Source organism: Terrapene carolina, unplaced genomic scaffold, assembly GCF_002925995.2.
Source record: "Terrapene carolina triunguis isolate 2854851 unplaced genomic scaffold, T_m_triunguis-2.0 Scaffold192, whole genome shotgun sequence".
In the NCBI taxonomy this organism is placed as follows: domain Eukaryota; kingdom Metazoa; phylum Chordata; order Testudines; family Emydidae; genus Terrapene; species Terrapene triunguis.
The window spans coordinates 26,958,715-26,980,723 of record NW_020664543.1 but is presented as its reverse complement, the minus strand read 5'-3'; the positions used below and the strand labels follow the sequence as shown (position 1 = coordinate 26,980,723).

The 22,009-nt window shown below is 47.6% G+C and overlaps 1 protein-coding gene across 1 annotated transcript; it reads left to right on the top strand.

Annotated features, from left to right (window-relative positions):
- Positions 1–2,471: 2,471 nt before the first annotated feature.
- Positions 2,472–21,796, top strand: LOC112120059 (zinc finger protein RFP-like). The gene is given in 7 exon segments (XM_029912206.1): positions 2,472–2,888; positions 11,005–11,100; positions 17,821–18,051; positions 18,374–18,396; positions 19,124–19,239; positions 20,248–20,304; positions 21,282–21,796. Coding segments are annotated over 7 exon segments (1,455 nt in total).
- The last annotated feature ends 213 nt before the right edge of the window (positions 21,797–22,009 follow it).

Below are 22,009 nucleotides of genomic sequence, written 5' to 3'. Positions count from 1 at the left end.
GGTTTGGGAGGAGGATCGGAGGGAAGGAAAAGGCCACTAAAAAAAGGTTAAAATAATGACAGCCTTTTGCTTGGGCAGTCCACTGGGGTGGAATGGGAGGGTGCACGGAGCCTCCCCCCCCCCCGCGTTCTTACACGTCTGGGTGAGGAGGCTATGGAACATGGTAAGGGGGGAGAGGGGCTGTAGCGGCAGTCTGTGATCCTGCTGCTGTTCCTGAAGCTCCACCAGATGCCGGAGCATGTCTGTTTGCTCACGCAGCAACCCCAGCGTTGCATCCTGCCTCCTCTGATCTTCCTGCTGCCACCTCTCATCTCGAGCGTCTCTCCTCTCCTCATGTTGGTCCCTCATGTCGGCCCCTCCTGTCCTCACATTCACTGGCATCTTTCCTGTACTTTGATACAGTGTCCTTCCACCCATTCAGATGAGCTCTTTCATTGCGGGTGGATTCCATGATTTCCGCGAACATCTCGTCTCACGTCCTCTTTTTCCGACGCCTTATCTGAGATAGCCTTCGGGACGGAGGAGGGAGGCTTGAAAAATTTGCAGCTGCTGGAAGGAGGGAGGGAGGGAGGGAAAAAAGGGAGAGAAGTATTTAAAAAGATACATTTTACAGAACAATGCTTATACTCTTTCACGGTGAACAACACTATTCACATTATATAGCACATGTGATTTCTGTGCAAGGTCGCATTTTGCATCTTAATATTGAGTGCCTGTGGCTTTGGTGTTAGAGATCACAGACGCAGGTCCGGGCAACAGAATTCGGCTTGCATGCGGCCATGGTAAGCCATTGTCTTTTGGCTTCTGCGCCCTCCTTTCCCACATACCAAGCAAAGCCCATTGAATGCTGTGGTTTTCCTTTTAACCTGCAGCAGCAGAAAACAAACTAACCCCCCCCCCCCATCCAATTCTCTGGGATGATCGCTTTACCCCTCCCTCCACCATGTGGCTGGTATCAGGGAAGATCCCTGCTAGCCAAACATGAAAAGCTCAGCACCAATTGCCTCCCCCCCCCCCCCCCAGCGCTTGGCTTTCTACAGGGAAGGATTTATTTTCAGCCACAGGCAAACAGCCCAGTAGGAAGGGCCACCTCTGTCCCCTTAATTAAATTCCCGTATTTCAACCAGGTTTCCATGAGCGATATCACTCTCCTGAGGATTACACAGCGAGATAAAGAACGGATGTTGCTTGAATGCCAGCAAACACCGGGACCATACGCTGCCAGGCTTTGTCATGCAATGATACCAGATTACTTGCTACTAGCATGGCGTGGTCAAGTGTCCTACCATGGAGGACGGAATAAGGCTGCACTGCCCAGAAACCTTGTGGAAAGGCTTTTGGAGTACCTCCAGGAGAGCTTCCTGGAGATGTCCCTGGAGGATTTCCGCTCCATTCCCAGACACGTTAACAGACTTTTCCAGTAGCTGTACTGGCCGCGAATGCATCCCAAGTCCTCAGGGCAAATTAATAATTTAAAAATGCTTGCTTTTAAACCATGTTTTATATTTTAAAAGGTAAACTCACATGAGGTCCCTTCCATGGGGTCATGGTCTTGGATACTGCCTTGGGAGGGTTGGGAGGGTACTTCAGTCAGGCTGAGAAAGAGATCCTGGCTATTGGGGAGAACGGAGTTCTGTGTGCTCTCTGCAAGCTCATCCTCCTCCTCCTCCTCCTCTTCCCCATCCGCAGAATCCTCAGGTGTGGCTGAGATTACCCCCTGCTCGGAATCCACGGTCAGAGGTGGGGTAGTGGTGGCGGCCCCCCCCTAGAATTGCATGCAGCTCAGCATAGAAGCGGCATGTCTGCGGCTCTGACCCGGAGCGACCGTTTGCCTCCTTTGTTTTTTGATAGGCTTGTCTGAGCTCCTTAACTTTCACACGGTACTGATATGAGTCCCTATTGTGGCCTCTCTCCATCATGCCCTTGGAGACTTTTTCAAAAGTTTTGGCATTTCATCTTTTCGAACGTAGTTCTGCTAGCACTGAATCCTCTCCCCATATAGTGATCAGATCCAGTACCTCCCGTACGGTCCATGCTGGTGCTCTTTTTCGATTCTCGGACTGAATGGTTACCTGTGCTGATGAGCTCTCTGTGGTCACCTGTGCTCTCCACACTGGGCAAACAGGAAATAAAATCCAAACGTTCGTGGGGCTTTTCCTGTCTACCTGGCAAGTGCATCCGAGTTCAGATTGCTGTCCAGAGCGGTCACAATGGTGCACTGTGGGATAGCTCCCGGAGGCCAATACCGTCGAATTGCGGCCACACTAACCCTAATTCGAAATGGCAATATCGATTTTGTCGCTACTCCCCTCGTTGGGGAAGAGTACAGAAATCGATTTTAAGAGCCCTTTATTTTGAAATAAATGGCTTCGCTGTGTGGACGGGTACAGGGTTAATTCGATTTAACGCTGCTAAATTCGATTTAAACTCATAGTGTAGACCAGGCCTTAGTACACTGCCCAGAAGGAAACATGGCTGCAGAGAACCCCGTGGAAAGTCTCCAGGATGAAGCTACTTGTCCCATCTGTCTGGAGTATTTCAGAGAACCTGTCACTCTGTAGTGTGGACACAATTTCTGCGGAGCCTGCATCACCCAGTGCTGGGAGGGATCCGATACAAACGCCTCTTGCCCCCAGTGCAGAGAAACTGTGCAACAGAGAAACCTCAGGCCAAACAGGCAGCTGGCAAACGTCCTAGAAATAGCCAAACAGCTGAGTTTACAGGCAGCCAAAGGAGCAGAAAGGGAGAGGCTTCGTGGGGAACACCAGGAGGCTCTGAAACTGTTCTGTGAAGAGGATCAAATGTCTGTCTGTGTGGTTTGCTATCTGTCCCGAGCTCACAGAGCTCACACGGTGGTTCCTGTAGAGGAAGCTGCCCAGGAACACAAGGTAGGGAATTGCTGTCAAGTTTAATGGGTAGTAACTTTGGATTTTAATTACAGATTAATTTTACTGAAAGTTACCTGGCACAGGTGTGACTGCTCCATTCAGCTCTATAAGGCCTTCATTGTATCAGAGTTGCTATAACAAAATAAATGATCTGTCAGTGGGGCAAGGAAGGCAAAAAATGAAATCTTTAAAGATAGCTGACGTGGGAAACTTTTCTCTGAGATGCTGAATGCTTTTCAAACCCAGCTTCCACTGCTGAAATGCTTTTTACAGAACGGACGGTGTTAAATGCTCAGTGAGGTTTAAGTCACAAGAGTTGCCTTCAGACTGAATTAAAACTGTGTCTAAGGTTTACGATTTCAAAAAGGCCAACTTTAATAAATTAAGGCAACTACTTAGGGAAGTGGATTGGGCTAACATATTTAGGGATCTTAAGGCAGATGGCGCCTGGGATTATTTCAAGTTGAAGTTGCACGAGCTGTCCGAGGCCTGTATCCCAAGAAAGGGAAAACGGTTAGTAGGCAGGAGATTTAGACCTAGCTGGATGACCGAGCGTCTCAAAGGGGCGATTAAGAAAAAACAGAAAGCGTACAAAGAATGGAAGAGGGGAGGGATCAGCAAGGAAACCTACCTTATTGAGGTCAGAGCATGTAGAGATGCAGTGAGAAAGGCCAAAAGCTGTGTAGAGTTAGACCTTGCGAGGGGAATTAAAACCAATAGTAAGAGGTTTTATAGCCATATAAATAGGAAGAAAACAAAGAAAGAGGAAGTGGGACCGCTGAAGAATGTAGATGGAGTGGAGATTAAGGATAATCTAGGCATGGCACAATATCTAAATGAATATCTTGCATCGGTCTTTAATAAGGCTAATGAAGGGCTTAGGAATAGAGGCAGCAGGATAGAGGGGAATAAAGGAGGGGGGATTGACATTACCGTATCAGAGGTGGAAGCCAAACTTGAACAGCTAAACGGGACTAAATCGGGCGGACCGGATGATCTTCATCCTAGAATATTGAAGGAACTGGCGCAAGAAATTGCAAGCCCCTTAGCAATAATTTTTAATGAATCTGTAAACTCGGGGGTGGTACCGTTGGACTGGAAAATAGCTAATGTGGTTCCTATTTTCAAGAAAGGGGAAAAAAGCAACCCGGGTAACTTCAGGCCTGTTAGTTTAACATCTGTAGTATGCAAGGTCTTGGAAAAAATTTTGAAGGAGAAAGTAGTTAAGGACCTTGAGGTGAATGGCAATTGGGACAAATTACAACATGGGTTTACGAAAGGCAGATCGTGCCAAACCAACCTGATCTCCTTCTTTGATAAAGTAACAGACTTTCTAGATAAAGGAAATGCGGTGGATCTAATATACCTCGATTTTAGTAAAGCGTTTGATACGGTACCGCATGAGGAATTATTGGTTAAATTGGAAAAGATGGGGATCGATATGAAAATCCAGAGGTGGATAAAGAACTGGTCAAAGGGGAGACTGCAGCGGGTAGTACTGAAAAGTGAACTGTCAGGTTGGAGGGAGGTCACCAGTGGGGTTCCTCAAGGTTCGGTTTTGGGTCCGATTTTATTTAATCTATTTATTACTGACCTCGGAACCGAATGTAGGAGTGGGCTGATAAAGTTTGCGGATGACACAAAGTTGGGAGGTATTGCCAATTCGGAGAAGGATCGGGATATCCTGCAGGGAGACTTGGATGACCTTGTAAATTGGAGAAATAGTAATAGGATGAAATTTAGTAGTGAGAAGTGTAAGGTGATGCATTTAGGGATGACTAACAAGAATTTTAGTTATAAGCTGGGGACGCATCGGTTGAAGGTAACGGAGGAGAAGGACCTTGGAGTCCTGGTTGACCGCAGGATGACTAAGAGTCGGCAATGTGACGTGGCCGTGAAAAAAGCTAATGTGGTCTTGGGATGCATTAGGCGAGGTATTTCTACTAGGGACAAGGAGGTGCTGCTTCCGTTATACAAGGCACTGGTGAGACCTCATTTGGAGTACTATGTGCAGTTCTGGTCTCCTATGTTTAAAAAGGATGAACTCAAACTGGAACGGGTACAGAGAAGGGCCACTAGGATGATCCAAGGAATGGAAAACCTTTCATATGAAAGGAGACTCGAGGAGCTCGGTTTGTTTAGCCTAACCAAAGGAAGGCTGAGGGGGGATATGATTGCTCTCTTTAAATATATCAGAGGGATAAATACCAGGGAGGGAGAGGAATTATTTCAGCTCAGTACTAATGTGGACACAAGAACAAATGGATATAAACTAGCCGTGGGGAAGTTTAGGCTTGAAATTAGACGAAGGTTTCTAACCATCAGAGGGGTGAAATTTTGGAACAGCCTTCCGAGGGAAACAGTGGGAGCAAAAGACCTCTCTGGCTTCAAGATTAGGCTAGATAAGTTTATGGAGGGAATGGTTTGATGGGATAACGTGATTTTAGTCAATTAGGCAATAACGTGCCATCGCTGGTAAAATGAGGGTCCGGCTGGAGAATCTTGCCTGTATGCTCGGGGTTCTACTGATCGCCATATTTGGGGTCGGGAAGGAATTTTCCTCCAGGGTAGATTGGCAGAGGCCCTGGAGGTTTTTCGCCTTCCTCCGCAGCATGGGGCAGGGGTCGCAAGCTGGAAGATTCTCTGCGACTTGAAGTCTTTAAATCACGATCTGGAGACTTCAACAGCTGAGTTAAGGGAAAGTGGGTGGGTCAGCTTTTGTGGCCTGCATCATGCGGGAGGTCAGACTAGATGACCATAATGGTCCCTTCTGACCTTAAAGTCTATGAGTCTATGAGTCTATAAGACTGGAGGAGGGGAAGTTACAAGTTGCTGTTGTTACTGATTTGTTTCATAGAATTTATTATTATTACTTTTATTTGCATCACAGTAGCCCTTACAGACCCCAAATGAGATCTGGACTCTGCACAAAACAGTGACAGACAATCCCTTCTCTGAGCAGTTTAGAGTCTAAATAGCCAAGACTGAAACTGAAGCACAGAGAGAGGCAGTGACTTGCCCAGGCCACCCAGAATGTCAGTGCTTGAGCTCAGAATAGAGCCCATGTCTCCCTAGGCCCAGTCCAGGGCCCTAACTACTAGGCCATGCTGCCACCTCAGCATCAGCCTCCAGTGAAGAAGTGTGTCCATTAGGAGGAAAAGGCACCGTGATAAAGGTCCCAGACCTAGCAGGGAGATGAGGTTTCCCACTGGGATTCTGAATTCCTGTGTTGCTCCCAAAGGGGTTAAACTTGAATGCCAGCGTGCACTAGAGGAGGTCACTGTGCTAAATGCTGTGTGGGACCCCGAGCAGCTTGAGTCCACACACAAAAGGGCTCCAGACTGCGCAGGTCCATGCCAAATACCATGGGGATTACACTGGACAGTAGCTAACCTAACCCCTGGGCGGTGCTGACCGGTGTCGATCTGAACTGTTTTATTATGCATGTGGGCAAGGACAAGTCAAACTGATTCCCTTTAGTCCCACCAAACTGTCTTTTCAGATCTCCCAGAATCCACTGCTTCTGGAATCTTTACCAGGGAACCAGTAGGGTACCTACCCCGAGGTCATTGCTATGTAAAGGGTTTAGGACAGCTATAGGGCAAATCCCAACCATTCTTAACACAAATCAGCCCATCTAATTAGGGTGGCCACTGACACCCCCCCAGAATACAGGACATCCCCACACCTGCCTATATGGGCCCACCCCCAGCTGCATCTGTCGGCTTGCAGGGGCCCACTGCCGTCTTTGTCAGCTCACCCCCACTGTGTCCTCCTGCGTCCTCAGTCTCCTCCTTTCTCTCATTTTCGCTGGACAAAGCCACATCCAGTGCTGAGTCCCTATCGGTCAGGGATAGTGCTCCACAAAACTGGGACTGTGCAGCTTCAAACCAAACTAATGGCTTCCCTATGTCTAATGGGGTTTGCCCTGGTGCTTAGACCAGTTCTGTCCAACCAGTGCAATCCTTGGGGTTCAGAGCTGAAATTCAGTGGGAGTTGGGCTCCTTTGAGAATCCCAGCCCATATTTAAAGCCCTGGTGGTTTCTGGGATTTGTATTAGTTTGTTAGTTAAACCTTCTCAAAAACAGGTTTATTGATTCACCCCCATGTGACTCCAGTTTTCTGTATGCGCTATACTACTAATCAATTCATAAATACCAATAAAGCTTGGTTATAACTGAGATCTCTCTAATCACTAAAAAGACTGAACCTGAATTGGTAACATAAGAATGGCAATACTGGGTCAGACCAAAGTTCCATCTAGCCCAGTATCCTGTCTTCCAGTAGTGGCCAATGCCAAGTGCCCCAGAGGGAATAAACATAACACGTAATCATCAAGTGATCCATCCCCTATCACCCATTCCCAGCTTCTGGCAAACAGAGGTGAGGGACACCATCCCTGCCCATCCTGGCTAATAGCCATTGATGAACCTATCCTCCATGAATTTATCTAGTTCTTTTTTGACCCCTGTTATAGTCTTGGCCTTCACAACATCCTCTAGAAAGGATTTCCACAGGTTGACTATGCATTGTGTGAAAAAATACTTCCTTTTGTTTGTTTTAAACCTGCTGCCTATTAATTTCATTTGGTGACCCCTAGTTCTTGTGTTATGAGGAGTAAATAACACTTCCTTATTTACTTTCTGCACACCAGTCATGATTTTATAGACCTCAATCACATCCCGCCTTAGTCGTCTTTTTTCCAAGCTGAAAAGTCCTAGTCTTTTTAATCTCTCTTCATATGGTAGACACTCCATGCCCCTCATCATTTTTGTTGCCCTTTTCTGAACCTTTTCCAATTCCAATATATCTTTTTTGAGATGGGGCGACGACATCGGCACACAGTATTCAAGATGTGGGCGTGCCGTGGATTTATATAGAGGCAGTATGATATTTTTATGTCTTATTATCATCCCTTTCTTAATGATTCCCTACATTCTGTTTGCTTTTTTGTCTGCCGCTGCACATTGAGTGGATGTTTTCAGAGAACTATCCACAGTGACTCCAAGATCTTTTTCTTAAGTGGTAACAGCTAATTTTGACCTCCATCATTTTATATGTATAGTTGGGATTATGTTTTCCAATGTGCGTTACTTTGCATTTATCAACATTAAATTTCATCTGCCATTTTGTTGCCCAGTCACCCAGTTTTGAGAGATACTTTTGTAGCTCTTCGCACTCTTCCTGGGACTTAACTATCTTGAGTAGTTTTGAATCATCTGCAAATTTTGCCACCTCACTGTTTACTCCTTTTTCCAGATCATTTATGAATGTGTTATATAGGACTGGGCCCAGTACAGACCCCTGGGGGACACCACTATTTACTTCTCTCCATTCTGAAAACTGACCATTTATTCCTACCCTTTGTTTCCTATCTTTTAACCAGTTACCAATCCATGAGAGGACCTCCCCTCTTATCCCATGACTGCTTACTTTGCTTAATAGCCTTTGGTGAGGTAGCTTGTCAAAGGCTTTCTGAAAATCTAAATAAACTATATCCACTGGATCCCCCTTTTCCACATGCCTGTTGACCCCCTCTAAGAATTCTAGTAAATTGGTGAGGCATGATTTCCCTTTACAAAAACCATGTTGACTCTTCCCCAACAAAATATATTCATCTATGTGTCTGGCAATTTTGTTCTTTACTATAGTTTCAATCAGTTTGCCCGCTACTGAAGTCAGGCTTACCGGCCTGTAAACCGGTCTCCCCTTTTTTAAAATTGGCATCACATTAGCTATCCTCCAGTCATTTGGTACAGAAGCTGATTTAAATGATAGGTTACAGACTACAGTTAGTAGTTCTGCAATTTCACATTTGAGTTCCTTCAGAACTCTTGGGTGAATATCATCTGGTCCTGGTGACTTATTACTGTTTAGTTATCAATTTGTTCCAAAACCTTCTCTAATGACACCTCAATCTGGGACAGTTCCTCAGATCTGTCACCTAAAAAGACTGGCTTAGGTTTGGGAATCTCCCTCACATCCTCAATCATGAAGACAAGCCAAAGAATTCATTTAGGCCATGGCTACACTTGCAGCTGTAGAGCGCTTTGGGTTAAACCAGCCTTCGGAGAGCACACTATGGAAAGCGCTCCAGTCTGTCCACACTGACAGCTGCAAGCGCAATGGCATGGCCACATTTGCGGCATTGGGAGCGGTGCATTATGGGCAGCTATCCCAGCGTTCAAGTGGCTGCAACGTGCTTTTCAAATGAGGGGGGTTGTGTGGAGTGTGTTGTTTGTATGTGGGGGGAGAGAGAGAGTGGGTTTTTGGAGTGCTGAGAGTGTGTCAGCACGCTGTCTTGTAAGTTCAGATCCCCCTAGCCTCCCTGCCTCTCTCTCACTCACTCACTAAGGCCTTGGCTACACTTGCAGCTGTACAGTGCTGTGAGGTAAACCTGTCTTCGTACAGCTGAGTAGGGAAAGCGCTGCAGTCTGTCCACACTGACAGCTGCCAGCGCAGTGGTGTGGCCACACTTGCAACATTTGCAGCTGTGTTTGGAGCGGTGCATTATGGGCAGCTATCCCAGCATTCATGTGGCTGCAACGTGCTTTTCAAAACGGGGGGAGTGGGGTGGATTGTGACAGGGAGTGTGTGTGGGGAGAGAGTGCTTTTTGGAGCACGTCAGCTCTCTATTTTGCAAGTTCCGAACTCCCAGCCCCCTGCTCATTCATTTACTCACTCAAAGCAAGCTGCAAACTGTTTGCTTTTCTCTGTAGTACGAGCTTTGAAACCGGCACTTCCGCATTCCTGCAGCTGGTCACAACAATGGAGAGGATTGGCCACTTGACAAGGTGATTAGTACAGTGCTGCAAGCGTTTACACTCACACCCGTGAGTCGTAGCCACTCCACTGCAGCTGTTATTCCTCTCGGGGAGGTGGAGTACCTGTAGCGGTGTACCCAGGGAGATACAGCACTGTAAGTGCCCTGCCAGTGTGGACGGGGAGTGAGTAACAGCGCTGGGGGAGGCTTTACAGCGCTGTAACTCGCAAGTGTAGCCAAGGCCTCAGTAAAAGTTTGCTTTGCCCGGTTGCAGATAAGCAGCCGCTGTCTGAAACAGAGCTCTGAAAAGGCACTTCCGCATTCCTCAGCCGATTTCACAACAAAGAGAAGATAGACCACTTGACTTAAGGGGATTATGGGAAGTTTCCGGAGGTTAGTCAGACCGCTGTAACTTAACTCCCCATTTACACTGCCCCTGGGGCGTCTCAGCCAATACGCAACAGCCGTTATCCCTCTCGTGGAGGTGGAGTACCAGGAGCGCTCTAGCCAGGGAGTCAGAGCGCTCTACGTGCCTTGCCAGTGTGGACGGGGAGTAAGGTAGAGCGCTCTGGGAGGCTTTATTGCGGTATAAAGTGCCAGTGTAGCCAAGCCCTTCGTTTCTCTGCAATGGCCTTATCATTCTTGAGTGCTCCTTTAGCATCTTGATCGTCCAGTGGCCCCACTGGTTGTTTAGCAGGCTTCCTGCTTCTTAAAAAAAAAATTGCTATTACTTTTTGAGTCTTTGGCTAGGTGTTCTTTGAATTCTTTTTTGGCCTTCCTAATTATATTTTTACACTTCATTTGCCAGAGTTTATGCTCCTTTCTATGTCCTCACTAGGATTTAATTTCCACTTTTTAAAGGATGCCTTTTTGCCTCTCACTGCTTCTCTTACTTTGTTATTTAGCCACGGTGGCACTCTCTTGGTTCTCTTACTATGTTTTTTAATTTGGGGTGTACATTTAAGTTGAGCCTCTATGATGTTGTCTTTTAAAAGTTTCCATGCAGCTTGCAGGGATTTCATGTACCTTTTAATTTCTGTTTAACTAACCTCCTCATTTTTGTGTTGTTCCCCTTTTTTTAAATTAAATGCTACAGTGTTGGGTTGCTCTGGTGTTTCCCCCACCACAGAGATGTTAAATTTAATTATATTATGGTCACTATTACCAAGAGGTCCAATCTGAATATGACACACTTCCAGTCTCCATTAATCAGATTTCATCTCCTTGGTGGCCCTGATGTCATAAAGCCATTAGGATAAACAGTCACCTTGGGTTTTGGCTGGAAAAACACCCAGCTCCACACCCCTCTCAAGCCTCAAAATAAAACCTTCCAAATCATTTCTGTTTCTTCAGGAAAAAATCCAGGCCCATTTGAAGACTCTGAGGGAAGAGAGAGAAAAGCTGTTGGGATTTAAAGTGACTGGAGAGGGGAAAAGCCGTGAGTACCTGGTAGGTGCCCATTGTTATAAAAAGGCAGAGACTGGCAGTGGGAGCTGTTTGTAGGAAGATTCCTCTGTGGCTTTGGTGAATGTGGGCTTGTGTGAGTTTCTCCATGATCATGGATTGCTGGGTTAGATTCAAGTATAGACAAGCCCTAAGGGCTTGGCCATACTTGCAAGTTAGAGCGCATTAAAGCAGCCCCGGGCGCCCTAACTCCTGACGTGTCCACTCTGGCAAGGCATGTAGAGCGCCCGGACTCCGCGGCTGGAGCGCTCCTGGTAATCCACCTCCACAAGAAGCATAACGCTTGCTGCACCCCGGCTGGAGCGCCACGGCGCCAGTGTGAACACCCTGGCCTATTAATGCACTCTGATCGGCCTCCAGAAGTGTCCCACAATGCCTGTTCTAGCCACTCTGGTCATCACTTTGAACTCTATTGCCCTGCCCTCCAGTGACCAACCGCCAGACCCGCCCTTTAAATTCTCTGGGAATTTTGAAATTCCCCTTCCTGTTTGCTCAGCCAGGCGTGGAGTGCTCTCCACGCATCTTTCCAGGTGACCATGCCTCCACGCGCCAGGCGATCCCCAGTATGGAGCAATGATGAGGTGCTGGACCTCATCAGTGTTTGGGGGGGAGGAAGCTGTCCAATCCCAGCTGCGCTCCAGCCATAGGAATTACGATACCTTCGGGCAGATGTCAAGGGACATGATGGAAAGGGGCCATGACCGGGACACATTGCAGTGCAGGGTTAAAGTGAAGGAGCTGCAGAATGCCTACCACAAAGCGCGAGAGGCAAACCACCGCTCCGGTGCTGCCCCCATGACCTGCTGTTTCTACAAAGAGCGGGACACAACACTTGGGGGCAACCCCACCTCCACTCCGAAGACCACCATGGACACTTCAGAGCCCAGTTCAACAAGGCAGGAGGAGGAAAGCGGGAGCGAGGGTGCTAGCCCGGCATCCCTAGATGCATGCAGCCAGGAGCTGTTTTCAAGCCAGGAGGAAGGTAACCAGTTGCAGCGGACAGTGCTTGGGGAAGAATAAACAGCAGAGGAGGTGCCCGGTAAGTGGCTTTTATTTTGGGAAGGAAGTTGTTTGGTGTAGGCTCTTTGGGTGAGGAGGGTTAGGGCTGAATGCATGCCTAGATGCAGAATAGGGCATTGATGTGCTCTCTCACATCACGGTAATCGGCATCAGTGATCTCTTCAAAGGTCTCATGCCAGAAGTGAGCAATCCGCTTGAGCAGGTTCCTTGGCAGAGCTACTGTGCTCCTTGTCCCAGTAAGGCTAACATGTCTGCACCACAGTGCAGTGACAGGCAGGGGGACCATTGCTGCACACAGGCATGCTGTATATGGGCCAGGGCGGAAGACACATTGTAGTAGAAGACCCTCCCTTGCTTCCCAGGTCACCCTCAGCAGTGAGCCTTCCAGGACAAACTCATCCTGTGGAAAATGTGGGGACAGTGTTCAGTATAGGGGCCCCCTGCAGCTGTTGGCTCTCCCCAAGGCACAGAACCCCAGAGGGCAGTATGGCTGTGAAATAATCATAGAATATCAGGGTTGGAAGGGACCTCAGGAGGTCATCTAGTCCAACCCCTTGCTTAAAGCAGGACCAATCCCCAGACATTTTTGTCCCAGATCCCTAAGTGGCCCCCTTAAGGATTGAACTCACAACCCTAGGTTTAGCAGGCCAATGCTCAAGCCACTGAGCTATACCTCCCCCAGGACCTCTTCCCTGCTGTGCTTACTCACCATTTTGGGGCTCCTGTGGGTTATGTGCACTCGCTTTGGAATGGGCAATATCTGATATTATGTTCACTATACTTGTCTTTAAGTATGGCCGACTCATTGCTCTGTCTGGTGTGAACAATGCTGCCTCTGTTAAGTGTTGCATTTTGGCTTTACAGATGCAATCTTGAGATCCCAGCCGTCCTTGTTATCAACAGCCGAAAGACTCCAAAGAATCAGGAAGCATCCATGTCATAACTATAAAGGGAAGGGTAACAGCTCTCTGTGTACAGAGACTCCAAATCCTTTTACCTGTAAAGGGTTAAGAGGCTCGGGTAACCTGGCTGACACCTGACCCGAAGGACCAATAAGGGGGCAAGATACTTTCAAATCTTGAGGGGGGAAAGGCTTTTGTGTGTGCTCTTTGTTTTAAGGGGTTGTTCGCTCTTGGGACTGAGAGGGACCAGACATCAATCCAGGTTCTACCCATCTTTCTAAACAAGTCTCTCCTATTTCAAACTTGTAAGTAAAAAGACAGGCAAGGCATCTTAGATTTACTTTGTTTTCTCAACTTGTAAATGTACCTTTTACCAGAGTGTTTATCTTTGTTTTGCTGTACTTTGAACCTAAGACAGAGGGGGGTCCTCTGAGCTCTTTAAGTTTGATTACCCTGTAAAGCTATTTTCCATACTGATTTTACAGAGATGATTTTTACCTTTTTCTTTAATTAAAAGCCTTCTTTTTTAAGAACCAGATTGATTTCTCCTTGTTTTAAGATCCAAGGGGGTTTGGATCTGTATTCACCAGGAGTTGGTGAAAGGAGGGTGGGAGGAAGGAGGGGGGATGGTTAATTTCTCCTTGTTGTAAGATCCAAGGGGGTTTGGATCTGTGTTCACCAGGGAATTGGTGAAAGGTTTCTCAAGGCTTCCCAGGGAGGGAATTCTTGTGATGGTGGCAGCGGACCAAAGCTAAGCTGGTAGATAAGCTTAGAAGTTTTCATGCAGGCCCCTACATTTGTACCCTAAGGTTCAAAGTGGGGATACAGCCTTGACAATCCGTGAAGAAGCAAAGAGGACATCGCTGCATGAAGTCATGCAGCAGTCCCTTAATGAAAATCAAAAAGTGCAGGAGTGGCAGGAGAGTGAAAGGTGGGTCCGCCAGCAGAATGTGGATCCCCGGCACCAAAGTACGGAGCAGCTGCTAAGCATCATGGAGCGCCAAGCGGACTCGATACAGGCGCTCGTAGCAATGCAGGCGGAGCATATCCGAGTCCGCCCCCCCTGCAGCCCTTGTCCCAAAACTCTTTGCCTCGTGCCCCCATGTCACCGCCAACCCACTTTCCCCAACATCTGGGTTCTTATCGCCACCAGCTGCCTCCAACACCTGTAGCTTCACCATCCAGCCCTGGAAACTATGACCCTTACCCACTGCACTCAGCCCCCATCACCATGCATTTTAGCCAGCCTGAAGTGCAGCACTCATTGCACAGCACTCCAGACAGGAAGGCTGAGTATGATAACAGGACATGCACAAATCTCTGATTGTCCCATTCCCCACCCCACCCCCTTCCCTCGTCCCACACAGCACAGATGTGTCATGCTCTTTCTGTTTCCCAAGCCGTTGTGTTTCTTTTCAATAAATGAATTTTCTTTACATAAATGATTTTTTTGGCTTTGAAAACGTTCTTTATTATTGCATTAAGTAAAAGATACCGTAGCCCAGGAAAGCAACAGGCACTGCAAGTCAGTGCATCATATGTAGCAAACACAGATTCCTACTAACATTGGAACCACTGCACTTCACTCCCGTGCAGGGCACCAAACATTACTGGTGGCTTTCAGCATCAAATTGCTCCCTCAAGGCATCTCTAATCCTTGCAGCCCCATGCTGGGCCCCTCTAATAGCCCTGCTCTCTGGCTGTTCAAATTCAGCCTCCAGGTGCTGAATCTCCAAGGTCCATGCTTGAGTGAAGCTTTCACCTTTCCCTTCACAAATGTTATGGAGGGTACAGCACGCGGATATAACCGTGGGGATGTTGTCATTGGCCAGGTCCAGCTTCCCATACAGACAGTGCCAGCAGCCCTTTAAACGGCCAAAAGCACACTCCACAGTCATTCTGCACCGACTCAGCCTGTTGTTGAACCGCTCCTTGCTGCTGTCAAGGCTCCCTGTGTAGGGTTTCATGAGCCACAGCATTAAAGGGTAAGCGGAGTCTCCAAGGATCACAATGGACATTTCGACTTCCCCTACAGTGATCTTCTGGTCTGGTAAAGAAATGGTAAATTTTCAGAATGGAGAGGGGTAACTAGTGGTGTTCCCCAAGGGTCAGTCATAGGACCAATCCTATTCAACTTATTCATAAATGATCTGGAGAAAGGGGTAAACAGTGAGGTGGCAAAGTTTGCAGATGATACTAAACTGCTCAAGATAGTTAAGACCAAAGCAGACTGTGAAGAACTTCAAAAAGATCTCACAAAACTAAGTGATTGGGCAACAAAATGGCAAATGAAATTTAATGTGGATAAATGTAAAGTAATGCACATTGGAAAAAATAACCCCAGCTATACATACAATATGATGGGGGCTAATTTAGCTACAACTAATCAGGAAAGAGATTTTGGAGTCATCGTGGATAGTTCTCTGAAGACATCCACGCAGTATGCAGCGGCAGTCAAAAAAGCAAACAGGATGTTAGGAATCATTAAAAAAGGGATAGAGAATAAGACAGAGAATATCTTATTGCCCTAATATAAATCCATGGTACCCCCACATCTTGAATACTGCATACGGATGTGGTCTCCTCATCTCAAAAAAGATATACTGGCATTAGAAAAGATTCAGAGAAGGTCAACCAAAATGATTAGGGGTTTGGAACGGGTCCCATATGAGGAGAGATTAAAGAGGCTAGAACTTTTCAGCTTGGAAAAGAGAAGACTAAGGAGGGGTATGATAGAAGTATATAAAATCATGAGTGGTATGGAGAAAGTGAATAAGGAAAAGTTATTTACTTGTTCCCAAAATATAAAAACTAGGGGCCACCAAATGAAATTAATGGGCAGCAGGTTTAAAACAAATAAAAGGAAGTTCTTCTTCACACATCACACAGTCAACCTGTGGAACGCCTTGCCTGAGGAGTTTGTGAAGGCTAGATCTATAACAGGGTTTAAAAGAGAACTAGATAAATTCATGGAGGTTAAGTCCATTAATGGCTATTAGCCAGGATGGGTAAGGAATGGTATCCATAGCCTCTGTTTGTCAGAGGGAGGAGATGGATGGCAGGAGAGAGACCACTTCATCCTTACCTGTTAGGTTCACTCCCTCTGGGGCACCTGGCATTGGCCACTGTTGGTAGACAGGATACTGGGCTGGATGGACCTTTGGTCTGACACAGTATGGCCATTCTTGTGTTCTGGGAAGAAAGTCCCAGCTTGCAGCTTCCTGAACAGGCTTGTGTTCTGAAAGATGCGTGCTTCATGCACCTTTCCGGACCAGCCTGCGATAATGTCAATGAAATGCCCATGGTTATCCAGAAGTGCCTGGAGAACCATAGAGAAATACTCCTTCCAATTTATGTACTCAGAGGCTAGGTGGGCTGGTGCCAGAATTGGAATATGCGTCCCATCTATCGCCCCTCCATAGTTAGGGAAACCCATTTGTGCAGAGCCAGCCACAATGTCACCCACATTACCCAGAGTCACGGTTTTTCTGAGCAGGATGCGATTAATGGCCCTGCAAACTTGCATCAACACGATTCCAACGGTAGACTTTCCCACTCCAAACTGGTTACCGACCGATTGGTAGCTGTCTGGAGTTGCCAGTTTCCAGACTGCAATAGCCACTCGCTTCTCCACCGGCAGGACAACTCTCAATCTCGTGTCCTTGTGCCGCAGGGTGGGGGCAAGCTCAGCACATAGTCCCATGAGAGTGGCTTTTCTCATCCGAAAGTTCTGCAGCCACTGCTCGTCATCCCAGACTCGCATGACGATGTGATCCCACCACTCAGTGCTTGTTTCCCGAGCCCCAAAACGGCGTTCCATGTGGTGAGCATGTCCGTGTATGCCACAAGCAAACTCGTGTCGTAAGCGTTATGTAAGTCGACATCATCGTGACTCCTCACTGTCACTTTGTAGCTTACGGAGTAACTCGAATGCAATTCATGACATGCTGGCGAGACCCATCAGCATATTCCTTAGCAGTTCAGGATCCATTCCCACAGATCGAAAAGGAAGACAGAGTGTGCAGTACAAAAAACGTTTAAAGATGGCGCCAAATGTGGACGGAAGCACAGGGATTGCTGGGATGCGAAGCACTGCACCACGGGGCATTGGGACAGGACCCAGAATGCCCCGCACCCCTGCCTCCTTCCCACAAGCCACAGCGCCAGAATGGGAAGAGGTGCTCTGTGGGATAGCTGCCCATAATATACAACTCCCAATGCCGCTGCAGGTGCCGCAAATGTGGCCACACCAGTGCGCTTGCAGCTGACAGTGTGAACACATTGCAGCGCTTTCCCTTCTGCACTCTCCTAGGGCTGGTTTAACTCACAGAGCTCTACATCTGCAAGTGTAGCCATGCCCTAAGTTTCCATTGCAGTTAATAAGTTAATTTCTAGCCCCTGTGGCTTTCACAGAAATCCTCCCAAAGTGAACTGAATGTCATCCATGCTGTGCTGTCCACTGTGTCTGGTCATTTCTTGCAGTGTTAAAATGTTTGTTTCTTTTTTCTCCCCTGACATCTCTGTCAATGTAGTGCTGATTCCCAGAGACCCTGAATAACATAATATGCTGACTATGACAGACATGGAAACATCCCTTTCAGAGAGATAGGGGCCAAAGAGGAAGGTGTGAGAGAATCCTCTCCCTAGTAACCACAGGGTAGAATCAAATGTCAGAAATCTTTGGATTGTCAAAGAAGTTCTCCCTCCTGCACACTCGGCACCCCGTGAAAGGACCCCAGGCTCCTTTCATGTCCCTAACCAGATTTTTCCCATTTTTATACAGAAACAAACACAAACTGAGAGGCAGAAGATTGTGTCTGAATTTCAGGAACTGTGGCAGTTCCTGGAGGAACAAGAGCAACTCCTGCTGGCCCAGCTGGGAAAGCTGGACAAGGAGATTGTGAAGATACAAAATGAAAATGTCAGTAAACTATCCGAGCAAATTTCCCATCTCAGTGAGCTCATCGGTGACATAGAAGGGAAGTATCAGGAGCCAGTGAGTGAATTCCTGCAGGTGAGACTGTGTTAGAAACATCCCAGATGCCAACACAGGGACAGGACAGCTCCTGAACCCTGGGCAGTGGAGTCCAGCTGTCAGAGATCACAGTGTAGCTCAGTGTGTGCATTGCTGAAATATGAATGACTATTGGTCTTTGCAGAGACACCGACACATTGATATTAGAGATGGAAAAGCCCCATTCGCTCAGTGAAACCATGGCCCTGGGGCCAAGGCAGGGCCGATTTTTCCTGTATTTACAAAATCCCTTCTCTGGAATCTGAAATGTGTGTATCAGGTGAGACTGAGGGGTTGTGTTTTTTCTCTCTCTCTCCTCTAGGACATCAGAAGCATCTTGAGCAGGTAGGTGACTTTTTCTCCCTCCCACACATACTTCACAATGATGGGAAAGAGTGTGGAGATATGTTAGAGCCGCATCTCCCCAGGTCTCTACAGCAAAATGTGACAGTCACATTTTGAATACAAATCTCTGTAATTAACTTAATCCTGAAGTTCTCACCATTTTATAGAAGTCCCTATAATTATCCATTCAGTGAGAAAGACTGACCAAAAGTGTTTCCTAGAGATGCCACATCCCTGGGGGACTGGCTGCCTCGGGATTGTGGGGATGGAATATGGGCCTTTCACTGCTGGGGCACTGGTTACCCTTCAGCCCAGGACAGCAGTGACCCAGAGTCTTTCCCATCTGAGGACTGTTTGGAGAGCTGTGTGGAATAAGCTGGGGAGGGGAGAGTTGGTGTATCAGTCTAGTTCCCAGTGGACAGATTTCTACAACACTTAACATGGGAACCTTCTGTCCCTCAGAGCATGGAGGCCATAGAGTGACTTGCCCATGGAGACTCAATTCGTCTTTTATCCCCAGAGCTGGTCTCTCCAGGCCAGAGGTGAAGAATATTAATGGGACCTTCAGCGGGAAAGTTTCACTGCCATGGCCTGTGCTGCACCTGCTCTGAGGCTGGGAGAAGTAGAGCAATTCTAATTCCAGGCCCATTAGAGCAGTGACTCACTAGCAAGAACTAATAATGAGTCAGTAAATGAAATAGAAGAAAGTGAAATTATTTGTCTCCAGGTGTGAGAAGGGGAAGTTCCAGCAGCCAGTGGAGATTTTTCCTGAAGTGGAAAAGAGACTCGGCAATGTCTCCAAGAGAACTATTGCTCTAATGGAGACTCTGAGGAAATTCAAAGGTACTGAGACGGGATCTAGGAGGGGAAACTGGGATGAGCCTCTGAGACTGTGGGAGGGAATGGGGCTCTGGCCAATTGATCAATAATTAGATGACATATCTATTGAATGAAAGGTGGAAAATAGAGAAATTGGGCAGGTGTAGCAGGGGCGCAGGTGTCAAGACGTGTCTCATTAATTCATGACTTACCAAAAATCACTACGTTGAGGCCCAAATTTAGCAAAATGGCCTAATTTTGGGTCCCTGATTTTCTCTCCCAGCTACAAAACTTGCAAATCCCATGGGGGTCACAGAAACAGGGATGCTACTCTGGCTGGACCTCAGGACTTCCCTAGCCTGTGCCAAGGTCTGCACGGGCCTCTGCAGCCACTGACTAGGGGAGTCACAAACTGCCCCCTTCTATTCCTTTGCCAGTTCAGGGGAAATCTGGGCCATTTTGCCAACCCTCTCCCAGCTCGAATTTCCACTTATAAAATGATTTTATTGTTATTTGTATTTCAGTTTAAGGAGGACGAAGGCCCCATTGTGCTGAGCTCTGTATAGCTGCTAAGTAAATAGACCCAACAGGCTTATAATTAAGAGCCCTGACCCTGCAAACTCTTAACATCCCTTTAATGTCAAAGGGGCCAAAGTGTGTAAAGTTACATTCATGCTAAAGTCTTTGCAGGATCTGGGTCTAGGGTCTGACAAATGCAATAGTGAATGATAGAAACCAGCTGGGGGCTGGAGCAAGGGTGGGGATGATGAGGAGAAAGTAAATCTCTCTTACAGATTGTATCTCCTAGGGTGGTTGTGAGACCTAATGGCTGCTGATTCCATTGCTGTGAGATGCCTGAATGAAAGAGGAAAAGGTTTCAGATTAGTTTATGTTTAAAGACTTGAGTGTGTCTCTGTCCCTCTATGTCAGTTTCTCTGTCAATTAAAACCAAGTTAGGTCAGTTAAGAGTGGGGATGCTGTTATAAATATGAAAGCAGAAAATCTCATCTCTTTTCTCCTTTCCCCCACCAGACACTCTGTCGTCTGAACTGGAGACAAAAAGAGGGGGATCCCTAGGTGAGGTTGCAGGTGGAGATTATCTTTATATTATGAGAAAATTACCATGAAAACACTTTTATGAAATTATACCTAAAGTTACCAACCAAACCAACACCGACCATGACCCACACAGCCCTAAAAATGAAAACATGAAATACTGAGGAGATCCCAAGCTGAACTCTCACAAACAATCCCGACACCAGCCTTTGTGCTGAGTCCATGCCCACGCTGATGAACAGAAACACTCTCACTGAGCAGCATCCAAACACCCTTAACTCTGACCCTGGCATTTTCATAGACATTCACAGGACTTTTAATATTAAATTGAGAGGAATGAGTAGAGAGCTCTCTCCCCTGCAGGCTGACATGTCCCTCTCCTTTACCCTGGCAGAGGAGGTCTCCCCCATCACTCTTCGCCGACATCCTCCCTCTCCTGTGGGCAGGGCTGGGCTCCCCCATTGCAGCTTCTCACTCTTTCATGGATTGGGAAGATGCTCTCCCTCTGATGCTGGTCCCTTCTCTCTAGGCTAAGGATGGAGCTACTCCACTCAGTGCTACCTCCTACTCTCTGGGCTTGATTGGCTCTTCTCCATTGGCTGCACCTTCCTCTCTGTTCCCTGGCCTGGGAGTGGAGGCTGCATTTAGGGGAGGGAACTTCCCTCTGGCATTTAAAGCTCTTACCTCCCTCTTCTGTTCCCTCACCCAAAAAACTTCTGATGCCTTCCTTGCTGTGTCTCTGCTGCTGGGAATGGAGCAGCCCCAGCAGAGGAATCAAAGAGCTGAGTCTCTGCAAACCAATGAGAAACCAATGAAGTGCTTCCATTAAACAGAGTGAGGAACTGCAGTGACACCTCTGCTCAGTGTCAGGTGCCCTGGGGCAGAGGCAGCTTCCTGGGATCCAAGACTGTCCCAGCCAGAACAGGGCTGCTGGGGAGGGTGAGAAATGGACCCAGCCTCCCCCAGGGCTGACCTCTGCCTCTAACGCTCTGATCCTTTCTCTCTCCTAGTGAATGTGACTCTGGATCCAGACACAGGTCATCCTGAACTTGTCCTGTCTGAGGATCGGAAAAGTGTGAGATGGGGACACACACGGCAGGATCTGCCCAACAATCCTGAGAGATTTGACACTGAGCATCGTGTGCTGGGGTGTGAGGGATTCACCTCGGGGAGACATTGCTGGGAGGTGGAGGTGGGGGATGGGCAATACTGGGCTGTGGGGGTGGCCAGAGAGTCTGTGAGGAGGAAGGGATGGATCAACCAAAGCCCTGAGGGGGGGATCTGGGCTGTGTGGAGGTGGCAGAGTCAGTTCCAGACTCTCACCTCCCCTGATATCCGCCTGCCCCTGAATCGGGTCCTCAGCAGGATCCGGGTTTGTCTGGACTGTGATCAGGGGCAGGTGACATTTTTCGATGTTGGTAACGAGGCCCCGATCTTCACTTTCCTGCCGGCCTCTGTCACTGAGGAGAGAATCCGCCCCTGGCTCCGGGTGGGGCGGGGATCCCAGCTCAGAATGTGTCCCTGAGACATGGGGTGAGGATATCCCACTGAGGACCCTGAAATTGGCCTCTCTAGCCTCATACTCCCTAGTCTCTATGACTCTGAAGGACTCCTGCTTTTACCGTGTCATCTTCATGACCCTGTAGGCTCCGTGGTGTCTCTGGACTGTCAAACCATAGAGAGCAGCGAGTGGCTTCTCTATCTCAATCAATCTCATTACCCCAAGGATTGTGCAGCC